Here is a 20,543-nt window from a genome sequence, read left to right on the forward strand (position 1 = left end):
TTTTGGATGTTTTTCTCCATTAACACAATAAGAATAGGGCAGCACAGTGGCTCAGCAGTTAGCACTGCTGCCTTGCAGCACAGGGACCCAGGTTCAATTCCAGCTTCGGGTGACTGTCTGAGTGGAGTTTGCACATTCTCCCAGTGTCTGCGTGGGTTTCCTCCGGGTGCTCCGGTTTCCTCCCACAGTCTAAAGATGTGCAAGTTAGGTGGATTGGCCCAAGTTAAATTGCCCATAGTGATAGGTGCATGAGTAGGGGGAATGAGTCTGTGTGGATTACTCTTCAGAGGGTCGGTGCAGACTTGTTGGGTTGAAGGGTCTGTTTCTGCACTGTAGGGAACCTATATGTGCAGGTCAGGTGAATTGGCCATGCTAAATTGCCCGTAGTGTTAGGTAAGGGGTAGATATAGATGTAGGGGTATGAGTGGGTTATGCTTCGGCGGGGCGGTGTGGACTTGTTGGGCCGAAGGGCCTGTTTCCACACTGTAAGTAATCTAAATCTAAATCTAATCTAAATGTAAAAAGGAGCAGACTGTTCAGCTCAAGGCTTCTCAACCATTCAGCAGGATAATTTTTGATCTGACATTCCTCATGTACACTTTCCTGTATTTTTCCATAAGTCTCAATTTCTCTACTGTTTAAGAATCTTGCTCTCCCTCAGCCTTGAATATACACAAGGACACTTCTCCCATGTTCCTCCTCATCTCAGTTTTAAATTAGCACCTCTTTATTCTGAAACAATGCCCTCTAGTCCTAGAATCTCCCATTAGGAGAAACATGCATTCAGCATTTAGCCTGTCAAGCCTTTTCAGAATCCTGTATCTTTTCATGAGATCACCTCTCAATCTTCTAAACTCCAGAGAGCAGACTGGTTAGATTTTGTTCAGAGGACCAACCCAGTGAACCTGCTCTGAGATGCCTCCAAAGAAATGATATCTTTCCTTAAATAAGTGGACCAAAACTGCTCTCAGTACTCCAGATGTGGTCTCAGCTGCACCTTGCACAGTTGCAATAAGATTTCCCTCAATTTATATTCCAAGCCTCTTGAAATAAGGGCCAACATTCCATTAACATTCCAGATTGCCTGCTGCACCAATGTCCTAGCTTTCTGTGTTTTTTGCACAGTTATCCCCAAGTCCCTTTGTGTTGCAGTTTTCTGTAATTTTACTTGAGGGCCGCCTTCTGCTCATGGCTTAATTTTATATATTGCTTCTCCCCCATTTTGACTAAGAAATCAGATTCCACAGTATAATTGTTTTTTTTTAAACAAACATTCACATCTTATGGATGATGTTTTTATTATTATTCATTCATGAGGTGCGGGTGTTGCTAGCTTGGCCAGCATTTCATAGAATCCCAGAATCCCTACAATATGGAAACCAGCCATTCAGCCTAACAAGTCCACACTGACCCTTTGAAGAGTATCCCACCCAGACCAATTAACCTATCCCTATTACTCTACATTTCCTCTGACTAATACACCTAGCCTACACATCCCTGAACACTATGGACAATTTAGCCTGGCTAATTCACCTAACCTGCAGATCTTTTAGACTGTGGGAGGAAACCAGAGCACCCAGAGGAAACCAACGCAGACACGGGGAGAATGTGCAAACTCCACACAGTCGTCCAAGGCTGGAATCGAACCTGGGTCCCTTGCACTGTGAAGCAGCAGTGCTAATCACTGATGCACCATACCACTTGTTTATTTATTGCTCATCTCTAATTGCCCTGGAGAAGGAGATGGCTGTCAGGTGCTTCAACTGTTAAAAGGTCCTCCTAAACATGTAGAGATGGCCATACTGCTGTTAGAATGACAATTCCAGGAATCGATTTCGAAGCTACTTGGATGCTGCCTGAACTGCTGTGCTCTTCCAGCACCACTAATCCAAATTCCAGGAATCTGACCAAGCAACAACGAAGGAAGGAATGATAACATATCTTCAAGTCATGGTGGTGTGCAGCTTGGAAAGGAACTTGCAAGTGGTGGTCCCATGCATCTGTGCTCCTTATTCTTCGAAGTGGTAGAGGTCACAAGTTTGCTACGGAAAGAGCCTAGGTATGCTATCACAGTGCATCTTGTAGTCAGTCCAGCACTGCTGACATGGTGCACTGTGGTGAAGGCAGCAAATGTGGAATACAGTGATGGGGTGCCAATTGTGCAGGTTGCTTTCATCTGGATGGTGTCAAGCACCTTAAATGTTGTTGAAGCAGCACACATGCAGGCAAACAGTGACTGTTCCATTACACAGCTGACATGTCCATTGTAGATTCTTGACAGGGATTGGGAACATAGGAGGTGAGTTACTTGCCACAAAATTCCCAGCTTCTGACCTGTCATGGTATTCATATGGCTGTCCCAGTTCAGTTTCTGGTCAATGATGATCCAAGGGATTTAGCAATAGTAATGCCAATGAAAATCAAAGGCCGACAGTTAGAGTTTCTCTTGCTGGACATGATCATTTGTGCCATGTAAGTGCTAGGCAGTGTTACCTTCCATCTTAACCCAAGCCTGCATGGGATCCAGGTCTTGTTGCATACGGACAGGGACTGCTTCAGTATCTGAGGTGTTGCAAATGATGCTGAATATCATGCAATCATCAGTAAACACCTCCACTTCTGACCTGAAGATGGAGGGAAGGTCACAGAGTCCTATATATAGCATAGTAACAGGCCCTTAGACCTACCATGTCTCTGCTGACCAACAAACACTAATCTACACTAATCTTATTTAACTGTATTTTGTCATAGAGTCGTAAGATGTACAGCATGGAAACAGACCTTTCAGCCCAACTCATCCATGATGAACAGATATCCTTACCGAATCTAGTCCCATTTGCCAGTAGTTGGTCCATATCCCTCTAAACCCTTCCTATTCATAAACCCTTTAAATTCTGCAATTGTACCAGACTTCACCACTTCCTCTGGCAGCTCATTCCATACACGCATCAACCTGTATGTGAAAAGTTGCCTTTTTGGTCCCTTTTAAAGCTTTCCCCTCTCACCTTAAACCTATGCCCTCTATTTTGGACTCCCCCACCCCAAGGAAAAGACCTTGTCTATTTACCTTATCCATGCCCCTCATGATTTTATAAACCTCTACAAGGTCACTTCTCAGCTTCCAACTTTCCAGGGAAGACAGCCCCAGTCTATTCTGCCTCTCTATATACTCAAACCCTCCAAATCATGGCAACATCCTTGTAAATCATTTCTAAACCTTTCAAGTTTCACAACATCCTTCATATAGCAGGGAGATGAGAATTGCATGTAAAATTCCAAAAGTGGCCCAACTAATGCTCTGTACAGCCACAACATGATCTCCCAGCTCCTAATTCAATGCACTGACCAATAAAAGCAAACATACCAAATGCCTTCTCAACTATCCTGCCGATGGCAAAGTAGAATATAGGAGCAAGGAAGTTTTATTAACAATGTGATAAAACAACTTCTTCAAATAAGTGGAGCTGCAGAACAAAAATTTTAAAATTCCATTGAAAAGTCAGAAACAAAATGACGACTTTTTGTTTTGCAAACTAAAAAAAAAATCACTACATCCTAACACAATCTTTTGGCTAGGCCACAGATTGAATACTGTGTGCTGTGACACTATGGGACATTTTGTATTGCTGCAGGGATTCCTGCTGCTGCAGAAAATGTCTCAGGTATAAGGAGAGACTGGATAGGCTGGGTTTGTTTTCCTTGAAGCAGAGGAGGCAGAGAGGGACATAGAAAATTATGAAAGGTATTGACAAGATTGCTCATGAGATTCACTTCCCCATGGTAGATGTATCTGATGCCAGAGAGCATAAGTTTAAGGTGTGGAGTGCTTTTCTTCGGGCAGAGGCTGAGGAGTGACCCAGGCAACATCCTGATAAATCTTCTCTGCACCCTCTCCAGCGTGATTATGCCCTTCCCATAATGTAGCAGTACACAGTGTTCAATCTGTGGCCTAACCAAAAGATTGTGTAAGGATACAGTGTTTTTTTTTGTTTTGCAAAACAAAACGTCATCATTTTGTTCATGACTTTTCAATGGAATTTTAGAATTTTTGCTCAGCAGTTCCTCCTATTTGATGAAGTTGTTTTATAATGTTGTTAACTAAACTCCCTTGCTCCTACATTCTATATTCTGACCAATGAAGGCAAGCATCTCATATGCTTTCTTCACCAGCCTGTCAACCTGAGCTGACACCTTCAGGGATCTATGGACTTGTACAACAAGAGCCCTTTGTTTCTCCCTCCCTAGGGACCTACCACCCATTGTCTGTCTTTTTTTATTAGACTTTCCAAAATGCATCAGCTTGCACTTTGCAGAATTAAATTCTGTGATTGCTGTGCCCAATTTACCAGCTAATCAATATCAGACCATAGCCTGAGACCGTCTTCCTTACTATCAACAACATCCCCAATTTTCATGTCTTTTACAAACTTACTAATAAAAGCTTCTACATTCCCATCCAAGTCATTAACTGACATGACAAACAGTAACAGTCCCAGCACTGAACCACTGTGCACCACTGATCATATCCTTCCTGTTATAAAAACAACCCTCCACTACCACTCCTTATTCAAATTTGTAAACCAATTTTGGATGCAGTTTGCCAACTTGTCTTGGATCCCATGAGCTCTTAATATTAGGACCAGCCTTCCATGTTGGACCTTCTCAAAAGGCCTGTCCGAAGTCCATGTAAAGCACATCAAATAACTACCCTCATCAATATATTTAGTCAGCCTTTCAAAAAACTCAATTCAATAAGACAGATAGGATCTCCTGCTTTCTGCACAGACTACCCCGGATCAATTCTGGACTTTACAAGTATTAATTAATCCTGTCCTTCAGAATATTGTCCAATAGTTTCCCAAACACTGATATCAGACAAACTGGTCTGTAATTACTTAGCCTCTCCTCATTGCCCTTTTTGAATAAAGGAATCATGTTAGTTATACTCCAGTCATCTGAAACATCACCTATGGTCAAGATATTCACTCTGTCAGAGCCCCAGCAAACTCTCCCTCTGCCTTCCATAGCAGCCTGGTATCTGTCTCATCGGGCCCAGAATATTCATGCCCGTTAAAGCATTTAATACCTTTTCCATATTAATCATAATGTGTTTCAGAATCTCACTACCCCAAATGAAATCTCCAGCTACAATGTCTTTCTCCTCTGTGAATGTAGGAGAAAAGTATTCATTTAAGACTTCACCCAGACCATAGGCTCCACGCATAGGTTGTCTCTTTGGTCTTTAATAGATCCCTATTACTTCATAGGTAGTCTTCTTTTAATGTAATTATAAAAAAACTTGGGACTTTTCTTTGTAGCATCTGCCCAAGAAATTTTGTGGACCCTTTTTGACCTCCTAATTTGCTCTTTAAGCAACCTCCTACACGCTGTACTGTTGCAGGGCCTTCCCTGTCTTTAATTCACAATTCCTGACATATGCTTTTTTTACAAAACCCTTGATATCCATGGTTCCCTGACCTGTTACCCTTGACCTTCACTCTTAGAGGAACACACTGGCCCTGAATTCTCACTATGCTAATTTTAAATGACTCCCACTTTCCAAATGTCTGCTTGTGTAGCTTCTCCCAGTTTATTTTTGCAAGATCCTGTCTATGATACTGAAATTGGCTTTCCCACAATGTAGACACCACTTATGCACTATCCTTATCCATTTCTGTAATAACTTCAAAGCTTACAGAGTTGTGGTCACTGTCCCCAAAATGCTCATTCATTAAAACTTCAACCACTTGACTGGTTTAATTCATAGGATGAGGTCTGACACTGCCCCCATTTGCAAAATACGGGCACCAAAAGCTCTCTTGGATGCACTTTAAAAGTTTCACCCCATCCTTTCACACTAAGGCAGTCACAGTTAATTCGAGGAAACTTGAAGTCCACTATTACCCTATTTCTCTCACACCTTTCTGTGATTTGCCTACAAATGTGCTCCTCAATCCTGTTCAGAGGCCTGCATTTAATCTCAGCTGGAAATCACTTTTTTTTATTTCTGAGCTTTACTCATATGGCCTTATCTGAAGATCCTTCTAAGATGTCCTCTGTCATTATTGCAGTGATGGCTTCCTTTATCAAAAATGCAACTCCTCCACCTCTTTCCCTTTTACCCCGCCTAAAATGTCAATACCCTGAAATGTTGAGCTGCCAGCCTTGTCCTTCCTTCAACCATGTCTCAGCAATTGCAATAATGTCAATGCTCTAAGATTGTTTGCCTTACCAGTTAAGTGTCTTGCATTAAAAAAAATATACAAATTAGCTTTCCAGACCTCCTATGTGCCTTATCAAGCAGATCTTCTCCAACTACTGGACTGTCCTGACTTTCCTTCCACATCTGATTGGGCTTTGCTCCCAACTTTACACCTGTTATGTACCCCATCCTCCGGCCAAATCAGTTTAAGACTTCCCAAGCGATAAAGTGATTTAAGGGGGTTGAATCATGGACACTACTTTGAGAACTCCTGCTGTTATGTTGTGGGGTTCAGATGATTTGATTGCCAACTACCACAACCATCTTCCTTCATGCCAGGAAAGACTGCAACCAGCAGAAAGTTTTCCCTTAGGTTCCTGTTGACTCCAATTTTGCTTGGGCTTCTTAATCTCATACTCTGTCCAATGCTACCTTGATGTTAAGAGCAGTCGCTCTCGCTTTACCTCTGGAATTCAGTATTTTTGTCCATGAATGAAGAAAGGCTACAATCAGATCAAAGGTTAAGTGGGTCTGGTGGAACCCAAACTGAACATTAGGGAGTGAGCGTTCCTTTGCAAGTGCTGTCTAGGAGCGCTGTCATCAACCCCTTCCAACACTTTGCAGTTGGCTGAAAGTAGACAGTGAGGCAGTAATTGGCTGGGTTGTATTTGTTCTGCTTTATGTATCCAGGACATACCTGGGCAATCTTCCACAGTGTTGGGTAGATGCCAGTGTTGCAGCTGTACTGAAACAGCTTGGTAAAGGGCACAGCTAGTTCTGGAGCACAAGTCTTCAAATACTGATTGGAGCCATTACCTAGCTCACCTTTGTCTGGTGACTATTTAACTGCCAACTTCAAGATAAAGGAAGCAAATTTGGAAACAACTAACCACTACCTCAACCCCTGTATGCACTTTGGTTTATCACCTAGAATTCTAAATTACAGACAAAAAAAACTATGGCCATGAGCATTTCACCAGCAGCAACTGCAAGGGAAAAGGATCAGAATATTAAATCCTTTCAAATGCTTTGGTGCCAATGGTATCGTTTCCCTGTTGGTGTCTGTCAATATTTGCAGACTAGTGGTCAAATCACTAATGCAACTTTTTTTTAAAACAGAGGAGCACAATGGTCTTTCACTGATGTCATTAAAAGCTTTGTCCCTCAATTTATCCAACTCCCTCTGTGGAAGCATGGTTTCATGGTATATTGCATTACATCTTAATACAATATTATCATCTTAAAAGGTCTGTCATTTCCTATTTAATGCTGTAGTCAGGGCAGGCTCAAACACTGCCAGATGCACGTGCACGTCTGTGCCCATCTCGCAAGCAAAATAAATCTTCATTTGGGAAACAGGAAACCACATATATTGCGGTGCACAAAAAGCTGTGATGGTGCATTTTCTGGAGTGTATAGCTTAAGACCAGATGGTGACCATGCTTTCAGTTATAATGCTAGAGAGCAACACTGCACCTCCAAGGTCCATTTTTCTTTTAGGCAAGGGTGCACAGTTAATGATAATCACCTACTTTCAGGATTCAGCAGCACCATCTCTCCATTTCCATCTCCACCCACAGAACCCCAAGATTTTCTGATGGTGAATTTCATCACGTTCCTCTCTCAACTGTGTCTGTTGCATGGAACATGTCTGAATTGCAAACAACATAGAAAAAAAAAGCAATTGTGCTCTGAAGTATCTCTGTATTCTGTTGCTCAACATTGCTCATTTAAATGCGAATGTTACAACCATCACGGAGCCCTCAGCCTTGAAAAGCCATTTGTGAGCTTGTCTCCAGTGCCAAAGGGCCTTTAGCTGAAATTTATTGCAGCACCTAGCTTAACATATCATATCAGGACCTGTAATCGCAGAGTACAAGGGGAACAATAAAGAAATTAACAATTTGGAATAAATGTTCAATTTCCAGAAACTGCTTATATCAAAATCATGTCAGGATTTGCCTACATTGTCCTTTAAGTACTGGAGACTGTTAATGGATGAAATGAATGAATACATCTGAAGAAAGCAAAAATTTAAATTAACACTTTTGCACATTAATTATGATCAAGAAGGTTGAGTAAATTTGATAAAATATTAAGTTAAATACATATTGATAGAAATAAAAAAAAACACTGATCGTGAAAGTCTTGAATCATAATAGATTACAACTTGGTCAGTTCCATTTGTTCTTTGAATTGCTGTGCTACACTACATGGAATTCTACAGGACTTTTAATAGGGTTCCAGTGATAACTGTCGCAGAAAGAATTCCGAGTTGAGTGTACTGGAAATCTGACTGTTTTCTCTTCTGTGCAATGCTACTGAAAGTATGCTACACAGCATGGTGCACATACACAGACAGCATTTCTAAGTCAATCTTCAGTACAAACAATAGCTGGGAGTGTTTTTTGATTCTGGCCATATACAGTTAGCCCAATCCTTCACTTCCCTACCATGCAACCCAAGACCATACATTCAACATCAATGTAAGCCCCAAATAAATTATACACAAAACAAATTTGAAAAGCACAAACAAAAAAAAGACAAGTGCACATTGTGCTTTCTCTGATTTAAATTGAAACTTCATGTTCTTTTGCTTAACAGAGTAGGCTGAAGCACATTAAACAACTCCACCTGGATAAAATAGTCAAAACCTAGTTATTAAAGCTAGGTACAATATACTTCATGTAGTGTGTCCTCAGTTATTAAAGATTGCCGAAAGAAGACAAAGAGACAAACTTTTCCAAAAGAACTGCTTGCTGCACAACAGTTTTAAATTAAAATGTTTTGCATTCCGTACTCCATCCCAACACACAGTATATACAGAATAAGTCTGACACAGAAATGCTGTGCACTTTTAACACGTCTTGAAACCCCATGGAACTTCACTACCAGCTATTATCATAAATGTCATTTTCAAGTGAAGGGTTTGAAATGACCTTTTAATGGAAAAAAAGCCCTGGCTTTATCAGAGCTGACTTCTACCAAAAAACAGATGGGGCATGAAAGGAAAATGACATTGGAACTAATCCAACTGTTAGCACTGTTTACAGAGACTCATTTCAGAGGTATACTACTGTGCAACACTGTTCCAAGGCACGGAAATGTCACACAATATCAGCTCATACTGCATGGTTTGAACATGTATAAACATTACTTTTAAATTTCAAAAATAACAATGCAATTCAAAATCAGACAAATATTTTATCAACTGTTTAGGATCACTTCAAAACTCTTTTTTTGTGATAAACATTGATAAAAATGTTCAGTAAGTCAAAATATATCATGCTTCAACTTTGCTTCTAGAGAAAGGGTTGTGCGACATAAAATGGAAAGCACAGTAGCAAATAAGATTTTAAAACATTCAAAAACCAGAGGACATGGGACTGGATAGAACAAGACAAGACCATTTTGGATGATCTGAGTAGCTGCAGTTCCACAGAATTCTCAGGCCCCTTGGTTCAGTTATTTAGGTTATGCCACAATTGTTGCCTTCAATTCACAGTTATGTCCTTTTCTTGTTAATTAAAGATGTGCCCTACACCACAACCCCCTACACTTTGCCAAATACAATGGCAGTACTTCAATTAATTGGCAATCCAATTTTGAAAGATTAGGTTACAGAGGTCACTGAATAGTTAATATGATATAGACTTGTGTCTGCTAAGTCAATTGCTGGGAGGCTAGAGGGAACAAAACATAAAAGGGTTAAAAAAAATTGATCACCCATTCCAGAAATTGAGGTTATAGTTTTGTTGTTCAAAGTGACTTCAAGTAACAAATATAATGTTGTCAAGATATTACATATAGATAACAGAAACGTGTGTTAGTGTTGGCATTTATGCAGTGCAGTAAAGTACACTTAAACATCTGCAAAATTCGTGAATTCTTCCTGTCAGGCTCTTGATCTATATTAATAACAGAAAGGCAGAGTGGCCAAACTTGTAGAATTGTCCAAAAGTAAGTCTTATACATTTTAGATTTATCAGATCTGGCTGATGCAACCTCCTTGTGGAGGTTTTATTATCATTCAGACAAAATTCACTTTGCCTTGACACATGGTCTTACTGCACTTGCAATTTCTGGATCAAAACAATGGATTAACTGCAAGTTGCATATTGAAAACACTGCAAAATTCGTGCCCCATGTAAAAAACTGCTAGTCTTGTGACCACCTTTCCTAGCTACAGTAAAGCTGAGCAAAGATTGTTTACAAGATGCTGACATCAATAGCACTTATAGCCTTCCATTCCTGGGTGGATCCACACCTACATCCTGTCTCATGACCTTGGATAGGAAGTGGACTTCCTTGTTACCATCTCCTGTGCATTCTTCCTCTCTAATCACAGACAAAAGCAAGAGCACTTCAAAGATTATTTTCCTTTTCGAAAAGGGAAGAGTCATTAGCATTGCAAACTAATGGCTCTACCTTAGAATCTCATATAATTTCCAAATAGAGTCAGGCATACATACTTAACAGGGTGATGAGAGGGAAAGCTTCCAACTTCAATTAGAAAGTTAACTGCCAAACTTAAAAACTCACTTCTGCTTACTATAGTATGTATCACTTGAAGAAATTACTATCGCATTAAGTTAAAAAAAGCATCATAAAATCACCCATATACAATAAAACATGATCTTACGTTAGATCAACTACAGTTTCTAGGTGTAATATGAAATTGCATCCAACAGAAAACAGCCCTGTAATTATGTTACAATATCAATAAAATACATGCATTTCTGCAAACTTATGATTAGTAGCTTAACTTGCATTTGGGCGCATCACAATAGCCATTAAAAGCTGAGAGAGTTGTGTCAAACATAAAGCTTTTTGCCCTTTCTTTTGAATCAGATACGATATTGCAGCATGTGAGATCCGTACTATTGCATTAAGACGGTATAAGATGTTTAGGAAGGAGATACACCATTTGATCTATTTGATTTCGACCAGTGAAATATCTTCTATGGTCCACTTGTGGCATTTAATAATTTCTGAAATAACGTAAGAGCTTTTCCCTCCGATACCTTTCTATCTTTCTGATTGCTATATGTAAATCACTTTTTGATGCGACCCAAAATATATTTTTCTAGTTTCAACCTAGACTCCCAGGAGTTACTCTTCATTTAAGTGTCAAAACACATTCTGACACTTGTTTGATTAGAATTCAATTCCTTGGCCCATGCCTAGAGCCTCTTTTCCACACCAACTCCAGTACACGAATTACAGAGCCCTTTACAATTTGACCACAACATCCTCAGCTTTGGCTAATTATTCTCATGGCCATGTATTTCTGTTATGAATTCTAAATTTTGATTTCTAGGTAAGATTTATGTATTAGTTTGTCACAGTGAGATCTAGATAATCACAATCAAGATTCCACAAAATGCAGAAATGAGCACTGACTTAAGGACATTCATATTAGTTGAAAGCTTTACTGCTTGAAAATTATCTAAATTTGAATAAATCCAAGCATTTCAGATGGGCAGGTGTATTATAAATGAAAAAGAGAACTGTTTCTTCTGTAATGAGTTTGATTTCCTCCCATTTAAGGTACCTGGTGGCTAACTGCAACTGAGTTCACACTGGAGAAATATATACTTCCAACTTGCTGCTGTTCAATGCAGTTTAAAACATAGAAGATAGAACAATACAGTGTAGAACAGGCCCTTCGGCCCTCAATGTTGCACCGACCTGTGAACTAATCTAAGCCCATCCTCCTACTCTATCCCATCATCATTCATGTGCTTATCCCAGGATTGTTTAAATCTCCCTACTGTTGCTGAGTTAACTAGATTTGCAGGCAGGGCATTCCAAACCCTTACCACTCTCTGAGTAAGAACCTACCTCTGACATCTGTCTTAAATCTATCTCCCCTCAATTTGTAGCTATGCCCCCTCATACAAACTGACAGCATCAACCTAGGGAAAAGACTCTCACTGTCTACCCTATCTAATCCTCTAATCATCTTGAATGTCTCTATCAAATTCCCTCTTAGCCTTCATTTTTCCAAAGAGAACAGACCCAAGTCTCTCAGCCTTTCTTCATAAGACCTTCCCTCTAGACCAGGCAACATCCTGGTAAATCCTGAACAATATTCCAAGCGCGGCCACACTTTTTACGCTATATATGTGGTAGTGGTGTAACCAAAAATATATTTGCGCCCATCCTAACACTCAAAGGCATTGGCTATGACATACCTCCCTTCTAAAGCCAAATAAACAATGGCATTTGATTTGGGCTGCAGTAGGAACCCTAACACTGGAGTAAATCAATACTTAGGAAGGAGGAGTGGATAAAATTAGATACAATTTTAAAAATTGCCAAACTGTAACAATGAACAGGCTGAGGGTAAGATTTGAGTGATACATCGCTAAAAATGCTGTTTTCCAACTTGCTATCTTATAAGACTGTTAATTAAGCTTTGACTTTGATGTGCACGAAAGTAGAAGTTAGTGAAATATTTTGTGTTAAAGAAAGGACTATGGAAAAGTACGACCAGTGTACACGTTCCATGCAAAATCTTCAACTTTAGCTCTGACATGGCGGGTTTAAATTCTGGATCAATCTTCTGACAGAATTTTCTTTTCCTAGATGATGAGCCTTTCAGAAAGCAAGCACATGCTGCAAGAAGGCTTTCAGATTAAACTGCAAGTGTAAAATGCATCAGATTACCTTTCCACAGATGGAATATTTCCATTTCTTGATTTATTCACTTGAGCATACACCGCTTCCATTGGGTGTGCTTCTTCTCTTGCACTCTGCGGTCTAGTATTTAAAATCAGGTTGTGCCCGCTGTTTAAAGATTCACACCAACTCATGCCAGCATATGTTGGGTCATCGTCAGATCCATAGGCTCTATTCAAATCTTGTGGATCTGCATAGTCTCGTTCCCGGGCCTGCCGCTCCCGAATTTCACGGTGTTTTGCCTGAATTCTGTAAAATTCATGAACATCAAGTCATCTTGTGACAAAGAGGTCTCCACAAATGTAAGTTAGACTGAAGCACCATGCTCAAAGTGTCAAGAGCTCAATATTTTTTTAAAAATTAGTCACAGATAATGTTGAGGTTAACTGACAGTAGAATTCCTTATTTTAATTTGGAGGATCCGGTCCAAACTCCAGTCTCAACATAAATGGAACGCGGTTATAATCTGAGAGAGGCTTTCTCTGTTCCTTGGCCAGACAGAAATACTTCCCGATGCCAGACACCTTCTTCACATGAAAAATAAAAATCACCAACCTGGTGTGGGTGCTTTTCGCACCAGCATAATACATTTACCAATGACAACATACCGTCATCGCGCAAGTTAGAAGCTGTGAAAAATCAAAATGTGCATGTTTGGAGGTGAAAGCTGATGATGCAGTGCAACTGAGGGATGTTTATATATTTTTTAAAAACAATGATAGATAGGAAATGTTGGCTCCAATACTATGCGCAAGTAGTCATTTGTAAATTTATACCCTTCATATTCCAGAGGTTGCACTATGTCACGGATGCAAAACGATCTTTTAACACGTCATTCTGACTTGTAGACAGATTAATTTCAGGAATTTCTAAGTTGCTGCAGTCACTTGGAGTTGGCTATTTAGATCACCTTCTCATAGGGCCAGGCATTATTAGTAGCTAATCAACACAATCCTGCACTACTCTCCAGGCTAATCATGAGCAGGGCCATGGGAGATCTTCTAGTGGTTAAAAATAACACCTTTAGTATCAATGTCAATCCTGAAAGGGCATGCAAATGCTGTTATTCCAAAGGATAATTTATCAATGCTTTGAACACCCATGGTCCAAAAAAGATTACCTTGCATTCGTCAGTCAAACTATTATTACCTTTCTAACTTCTGGCTGTGCAATTATATTTTAAAAATTCTATTCTTATCAGGCCCACTGCAGGTAATCCGAAGAAAAAGAATTTAAACTACCTTCTTTTCATTCCATTTTTCACATTTACACATTATTGGACAATCTAAATTATTTGAATTTCTAATCAAACAATTTTATTGAGTCGGCTAATTGAATTACTCCATATGCAAAAGGAATCACAAATGCCTGTCAAGGTTAGGCCTGCAATAGAATGTTGATCATGCTTTTAAACATCATGTTGTACAATTAATGCGTTATTACCTGAAAAAAAAACCTCGGAACTTTCCCTTTGATGAATAATGTAGTGCTTTTGGACTCTTCAGTAAAATTAACATCACAAATATTCTAAAGATTCAGCATAATGGCACAGCTTGAACAGTCCCCATAAGATCAGTTTAAGGGTTCAGCTGCTAAGATCACACAAAAAAAAACAAATCTGCCAATGACATGAGTATACTTTGTCAGTTTTCACAGGTGAAGTGGCTTGGCAAGAGGATTTATCCCAATGGAAACCTTGATGTTTTCTGCAGTCTTTGCACATTGTGAATTGGCACATCAAATGGTGGCAGACATGAAGCAGTGAACATCCACAACCAGCCCACTTCCCTAGCTGAAGCATGACGTCTTATAAAGGCCGCAACATCAGATACTCACTTCTGGTTCATTAGTTGAACAAATCTGATGTGGTAAGCAATTTGGCAAATTATATCAGGTTTTTAGATCTTTAAGGCACTAAGATTTCACATCTGTATGCACTACTGTTGTTTTCTAATGCACAATCAGCTGTCTATGTTTTCCAAATTGAAGTCCTTCATTTAAACAGCAATATTAATGGATAATTCTCCGGTGGCTAAAAGAATCTGAACCAGAACTTAGGGTATTTGGTTTTGTAAATTGCTGGGCTGGGTGGTTATATTTCAAATAATATTTGGCACTGGGGATGAAAACACAGACTTTAGAATAATAATATTATGATCTCTTAGGGAACTTTCTAAGGACACTGATGGGGGTTTCCTGGAGCTTGACCCTTTACAGGCCAGCTGATCTTTAGTAGTTCCAGATGGGGCTCAGTGCAAGGCAATACCCAATTTTACTTTTGATATGACCTCTGGGGGTCACAAAGTACCTGCATGGTGCATTCTGCATGGGAATGCACACACATTACAGGAGAACAGACTTCATATTTAAACATTAAGTTGGTTACAATAGTTTCAAAGTCATATAATAAACAGCAAAGAAACTTGCAAATGCTAAAAACGCACAAGAAAAGTCCAAAATTCTAGAAGTGAGTGATGTCAGCATCTGAAAAGAGCAAACATAGGTTACAGGGCTAGTCCTGTAGTACATCCTTAAAAAAACTCAATAAAAATTATTGTCCTTATATGACCCCATCTGTTGAGTGTGGAGCTGGATTCTAACAACATGAACATGAATTTATTTCTTTTTTGATGTAATGTTTGTGGATATTTATTTAACAATAATCAGTTAATTTAAGTAAAGAACCTTTGACTTATTTGATGAGGAATATGCTAACTTTTTCTGATTGACTTTTGTGCTCTCTTTTAAATACGATTTGCAAATGTAATAATTTCAGCATTTTCTTTATCGGTATACCCATTTAAGATGTTAATTTCTGTCAGGCAATACAGACCGCTACTCACCTAATTAAAAAAGATGGCGTATATTTTGAGAGTAACTGCACTGTATTACTGTTGCAGTGTTGCTAATCATTAGCAGTTTACTTTCACAGTGATTGCTACACCAAATCGCTGTTGCTGAAAGTAATATGAAAAGAATCCTTTCAACACTGCCATATGGGCTATGACACCCTGAAGAAAAGTAGCTAACAAAAGTCACTCTGTTCAATTTCTGAATCTGTCCCAGAGGATTGGACAATGTTGACACATTTTAATTAAAATCTAGGTCGGTCCCACCAAGACCCCTCTCCTATCTTACTACTAAGCAAGGTTATAGCTGGGTCAATGGGTTGCAGATGACCACTTGCCAAGGTGTAGAAATTTCTTGTATCTATTCAACTATAAAACCTAACTGCGAGAAATACAAAAGCTACAGTTCATTTCTCACTTAATACCATTCTCCAAATTTTGGAAATGTTGCACACACTGCATAATTAAAAATGATGGTATTTAGATACTGCAATTCTCATTTGCTAACACATATAGTCACTTTATTGACCAAGGCCTATAAACAGTTGAAGATTGTGGTGCTGGAAAAGCACAGCCAGTCAGGCAGCATTCGAGAAGCAGGAGAGTTGATGTTTTGGGCATAAGCCCTTCATCAGGAATTCCCAAAACATCGACTCTCCTGCTCCTCGGATGCTGCCTGACCGGTTGTGCTTCTCCAGCAGCCAATCTTTGACTCTGATCTCCAGCACCTGCAATCCTCGCTTTCTCCTAAGTCTTATAAACAAACATGCACACCCAAAATCAGATGACAAGCTATCCATGCATGTCCCACTGCCTTTGTGCGCAAAGTTAAAAACTGTTTCTTTTATAAAATGAATGAATTTCATTTCTCCCAATCTTTTAAATCTTTTTCCGCCTGCTTCTGATGATGTCTTGCTATCTGGTGCCGTTCATTGTGAAGTCATAAACGTACATTGATTGGAATGTGCCAACAACCACTGATCCTCCAACAGACAATCTAACTTCACTTTCAATTTTAACCAGATTCAAAAGTGACTAGAGACTGTTGAATTCAACAAAATGTTATTTCCTATTCTCTACAGTGAAGATTATTAGCCTGCCCAGACGAATAGTAAAATGGTTTTGATTAATCACCTGAACACACAGAAGGGCTCATCATGTAGTGCATCCTCTAAAGAACTCAATAAAAATTATTGCCCTTATATGACCCCATCTGTTGGGTGTGGAACTGGATTCCAACAACATGAACATTAATTTATTCCATTTATAGGTGTAATGTTCCTGGATATTTATTTAACAATAAACAGCTAATAATTTACCAAATAGATATCAGCTTTACCTCCGAACTTAGATCCTTGAGTTAAATACATTTGCTTTATTTGTCTTCACAAATTGGTTGACACAGCAAGGTTACCTTTGTTCCTCGTAAGCAATTGTCTTGAGGAGGCTGCAGTCAACTCTTTGCCCTGACCATTTGATGATGGTGTCTTACAATGGTGCTAGGTAGGGAATTCCAGGATATTGACTCAGGGACAATGAAGAAACACATATATCAGATATAAATCTGGATTCGTTGTGAAGGAGGAAACTTCGATGTTGCCGTGATTTGCTGTTTCTTTCTCTCTCATTGGCTGAGGCTACAGGGCACTGCATAAATATCTATTTTTGCAAAACATTATCATGAACATTCAAATTTATTTCCTTGCAATGAATCAATTTATAGTAGTTGAACTGTCAAACAAACTGATTTAGAAACTATATCCCAGCATAAATTTTTTAAAAATGAAGTTCGTTTACGTTGCATTTTTTCAGAATTGCAAAAGTTCCTGTGGTTCCACCATAGACTCCCAGATGGTGAAAATGAATTTCTCCATTGTCTTTTCTTCCAAATTAAGTTATTTCACTTTCCACACACTTTGGAATTATTTACATTGATCACATTGGCATGCAATTTGCAGTAAAATTTCAGTAAGGCTATTGAAATTCACTGCTACTAGGATTAAAATTGGGTAATAATTTTTGGGAAATACACTCATGTAGTTAACCATGGAATGTTTGAGTTGTTTTGTTCCTCCAGAAATTTTACCAGACTAGTATCTCAGCAAGGGAATCAGCATTGAAATATATTAAAGGATATATTGCTTTATTTATGTGAAAGATATCCATTAAATAAGCCACAGCAGAATCTGTTCCAATGCAAGATGCTTTCTTAATGCAATGATAAATCTCAATTAGTCAAACAACTCCACTGATTGTAAAATTTGACTTTTCAACTGTGTAGCCTCATTAGCTCAGTATTAAGTTTTGGATCGCATATCTCTTTCTCTCTCAATGTCATTCAATGTAGCTGATTTTGCATTGAAATAAATATTTTACTATCAACTTTCTGACTCAGATATGTTATCACTGATTAATAAGTTCTGAGGTGTGATTGGTCCAGGACATATGTTTTTGCTTGCTGATTGCACAGTCCTAAATTCCCCATAGACTGTGCTGTACTGAAATGGCTTTCACAACAGCATGATTAAGTGCTAAAACCCATGGAAAGTCTTGGGTAACTAAGTACAGCGAGTAGCTGGCATGATTCACCTAACAGAAAGTCCGCGCTTTTAGATTTAACTTTCTTGCAAGTAGTTTCAGTCCTTAAGACCATTTCTTCAGAGGCAATTGCATTTTTTCATGCATGGCACGCTTTCAGGAACATGATGTCTTATCTTCTAGGCAAAACTTCCTATCATGCTTTAACCATTAGCAGATTGGACGAATACTCAGTCTGTTGCTGCCTTAGTGCAACATCGTTCTCATGCTTCTGCAGTCACATTTTCAAACTGAGGATTATTGAGGTTCAAATGCAACCAATATTTGGGACAGCCAGTTAACTACCTCAATCTTTAATTATCATTTTCAATTCACTACTTTGACCTTACATAAAATTTCTTTTCAGTGAGAAATTATTAATCAGTGGTACTATGTCTGAGTCAGAAAGTGGATAGTAGAATATTTATTTTAATGCAAAATCAGCTACATTGAATGACATTGAGAGGGAAAGAGATATGCGATCTAAAACTTAATATTAAGGGAATGAGGCTGCACAATTGAAAAGCCAAATTTTACAAACAGTGGAGTGTTTGACTAATTGAGAGTTTCATGCTTTGTGTTAGAATACAGAGCACTCTTGCATAGTTTACCAATGGAGATTTTGGAATTTCTTTGGATATTGAGTAGCAATATTATTTCATCATTTATTTTTAGAATTTTTGTTCTCCTATAAACTTAAAAATACATTGAAAATTTCTCTTCACCATGAACACTTTGTCAGTAGAGAATGTCTATTCTGCTCTAACTCTATAAAATTATAGTGCATTAGAACCATTCTTAAATGATTTCAGCAATATTTTCTTTCACCTCAGCTTTAAGATGGCATTCAGATAAATTGCTATTTGGAATCTTGAGCTTTAGAATCAATCAACACTTTTACTGTTTTTTCTTAAGTCTATAGCAGCTTTGGCAGCTTGACAAAAGAAATCGCTTTTTCTCCAGTTATAACAATATCTTTCTCTTCCAAACCACAATAATTAATGTCTTACATTTTTATTTGATAAATTTTGCCTCAAGTATCCCTTACCCATATAAATTGGTTTTGTTAACTTAATATTTAACTTCTTGACAATACCAAAAACCCACAAAAACTAAAACAAAGTCGAAAATATTAGGGAAACACACGTTACATTAGATAGCATGCATAGAGAGAACAGAAAATGTGTTGCTGATTGAGAATCTTTTGATCAGAACTAAATGGGAGATCTAATCCCAAACATCTAGTCTGTTTTTTCCAAGATAACACTTGACTGGTTAAATGTTTCCAACATATGTTTGACATTTTTTTTGCATAGCTATCTAAGGATTCAACACTTAATTTAGAAAATGTTGCCTCTTGGATGCAAATTGCCAGTTTCCTCAAAAAAAAATCACTACATTCGTCAGTTCTGAGCTATACCCTGAAAATACTTCCCACTAATTCCATTATTCACAACCAATACCATCTCTTCCAAATTATATTGAACTCATGAAAGCAGGTTGCCTCACAATTTGCTTGTTGCTTTTTGCATTTCAGAAATTAATGTTACTTGCATTAGATTTGAATACAACTAATTTGAGGGTGGCTCAGTGGATAGCCCTGTTGCTTCACAGTGCCAGGGACCCTGGTTCAATTCCCACCTCAGACGACTGTCTGAGTGGAGTTTGCACATTCTCCCCATGGGTTTCCTCCCAGTGGTCCAGTTTCCTCCCACATTCCAAAGATGTGCAGGTCAGGTGAAGTGGCCTTGTGAAACTGCCCATAGTGTTGATTCCCGATGAAGGGCTTTTGCCCGAAACGTCGATTTCGAAGCTCCTTGGATGGTGCCTGAACTGCTGTGCTCTTCCAGCACCACTAATCCAGAATCTGGTTTCCAGCATCTGCAGTCATTGTTTTTACCTTAGTTATATTAGTCAGGGGGAAATATAGGATAGGGGAATGGGTCTGGGTGGTCGGAAGATCGGTGTGTACTTGTTGGGTCAAAGTGCCTGTTTACACACTGTAGGGAATCGAATCTAATCTATAGCTCTTCCACCCACCAATATAGTCTGCTCAGTTTTCAAAATATTAAGTCCAACTAATATTGAAACTTTTTTTTAGCTATTTGAAGCAATTAATTTCATTTGGAAACAGAGCAGTGTGTGTGAGAGATAAAGGCAGGATCAACATCGCTATTATTTGGAAAGCCGACTAATGAATCACACATAGTTTAACAGATTTAATCCAGAAA

At 38.8% G+C, this 20,543-nt stretch overlaps 1 protein-coding gene across 6 annotated transcripts in view; it reads right to left on the bottom strand.

The window, feature by feature from the left end:
• Positions 1-20,543, bottom strand: part of pard3aa (par-3 family cell polarity regulator alpha, a) — an 871,753-nt gene that overhangs the window by 88,897 nt on the left and 762,313 nt on the right. For 4 of the 6 annotated variants that reach the window (XM_072576113.1, XM_072576114.1, XM_072576112.1 and 1 more), the window contains one exon: positions 12,875-13,135. The exons of the other annotated variants lie outside the window; for them this stretch is intronic. In XM_072576113.1, coding sequence (XP_072432214.1) covers positions 12,875-13,135 — 261 coding nt within the window. The remainder of the gene's footprint in view (positions 1-12,874; positions 13,136-20,543) is intronic. 6 annotated transcript variants of the gene reach the window in all.

Source organism: Chiloscyllium punctatum, chromosome 8 (genome assembly GCF_047496795.1).
Source record: "Chiloscyllium punctatum isolate Juve2018m chromosome 8, sChiPun1.3, whole genome shotgun sequence".
Classification (NCBI taxonomy): domain Eukaryota; kingdom Metazoa; phylum Chordata; class Chondrichthyes; order Orectolobiformes; family Hemiscylliidae; genus Chiloscyllium; species Chiloscyllium punctatum.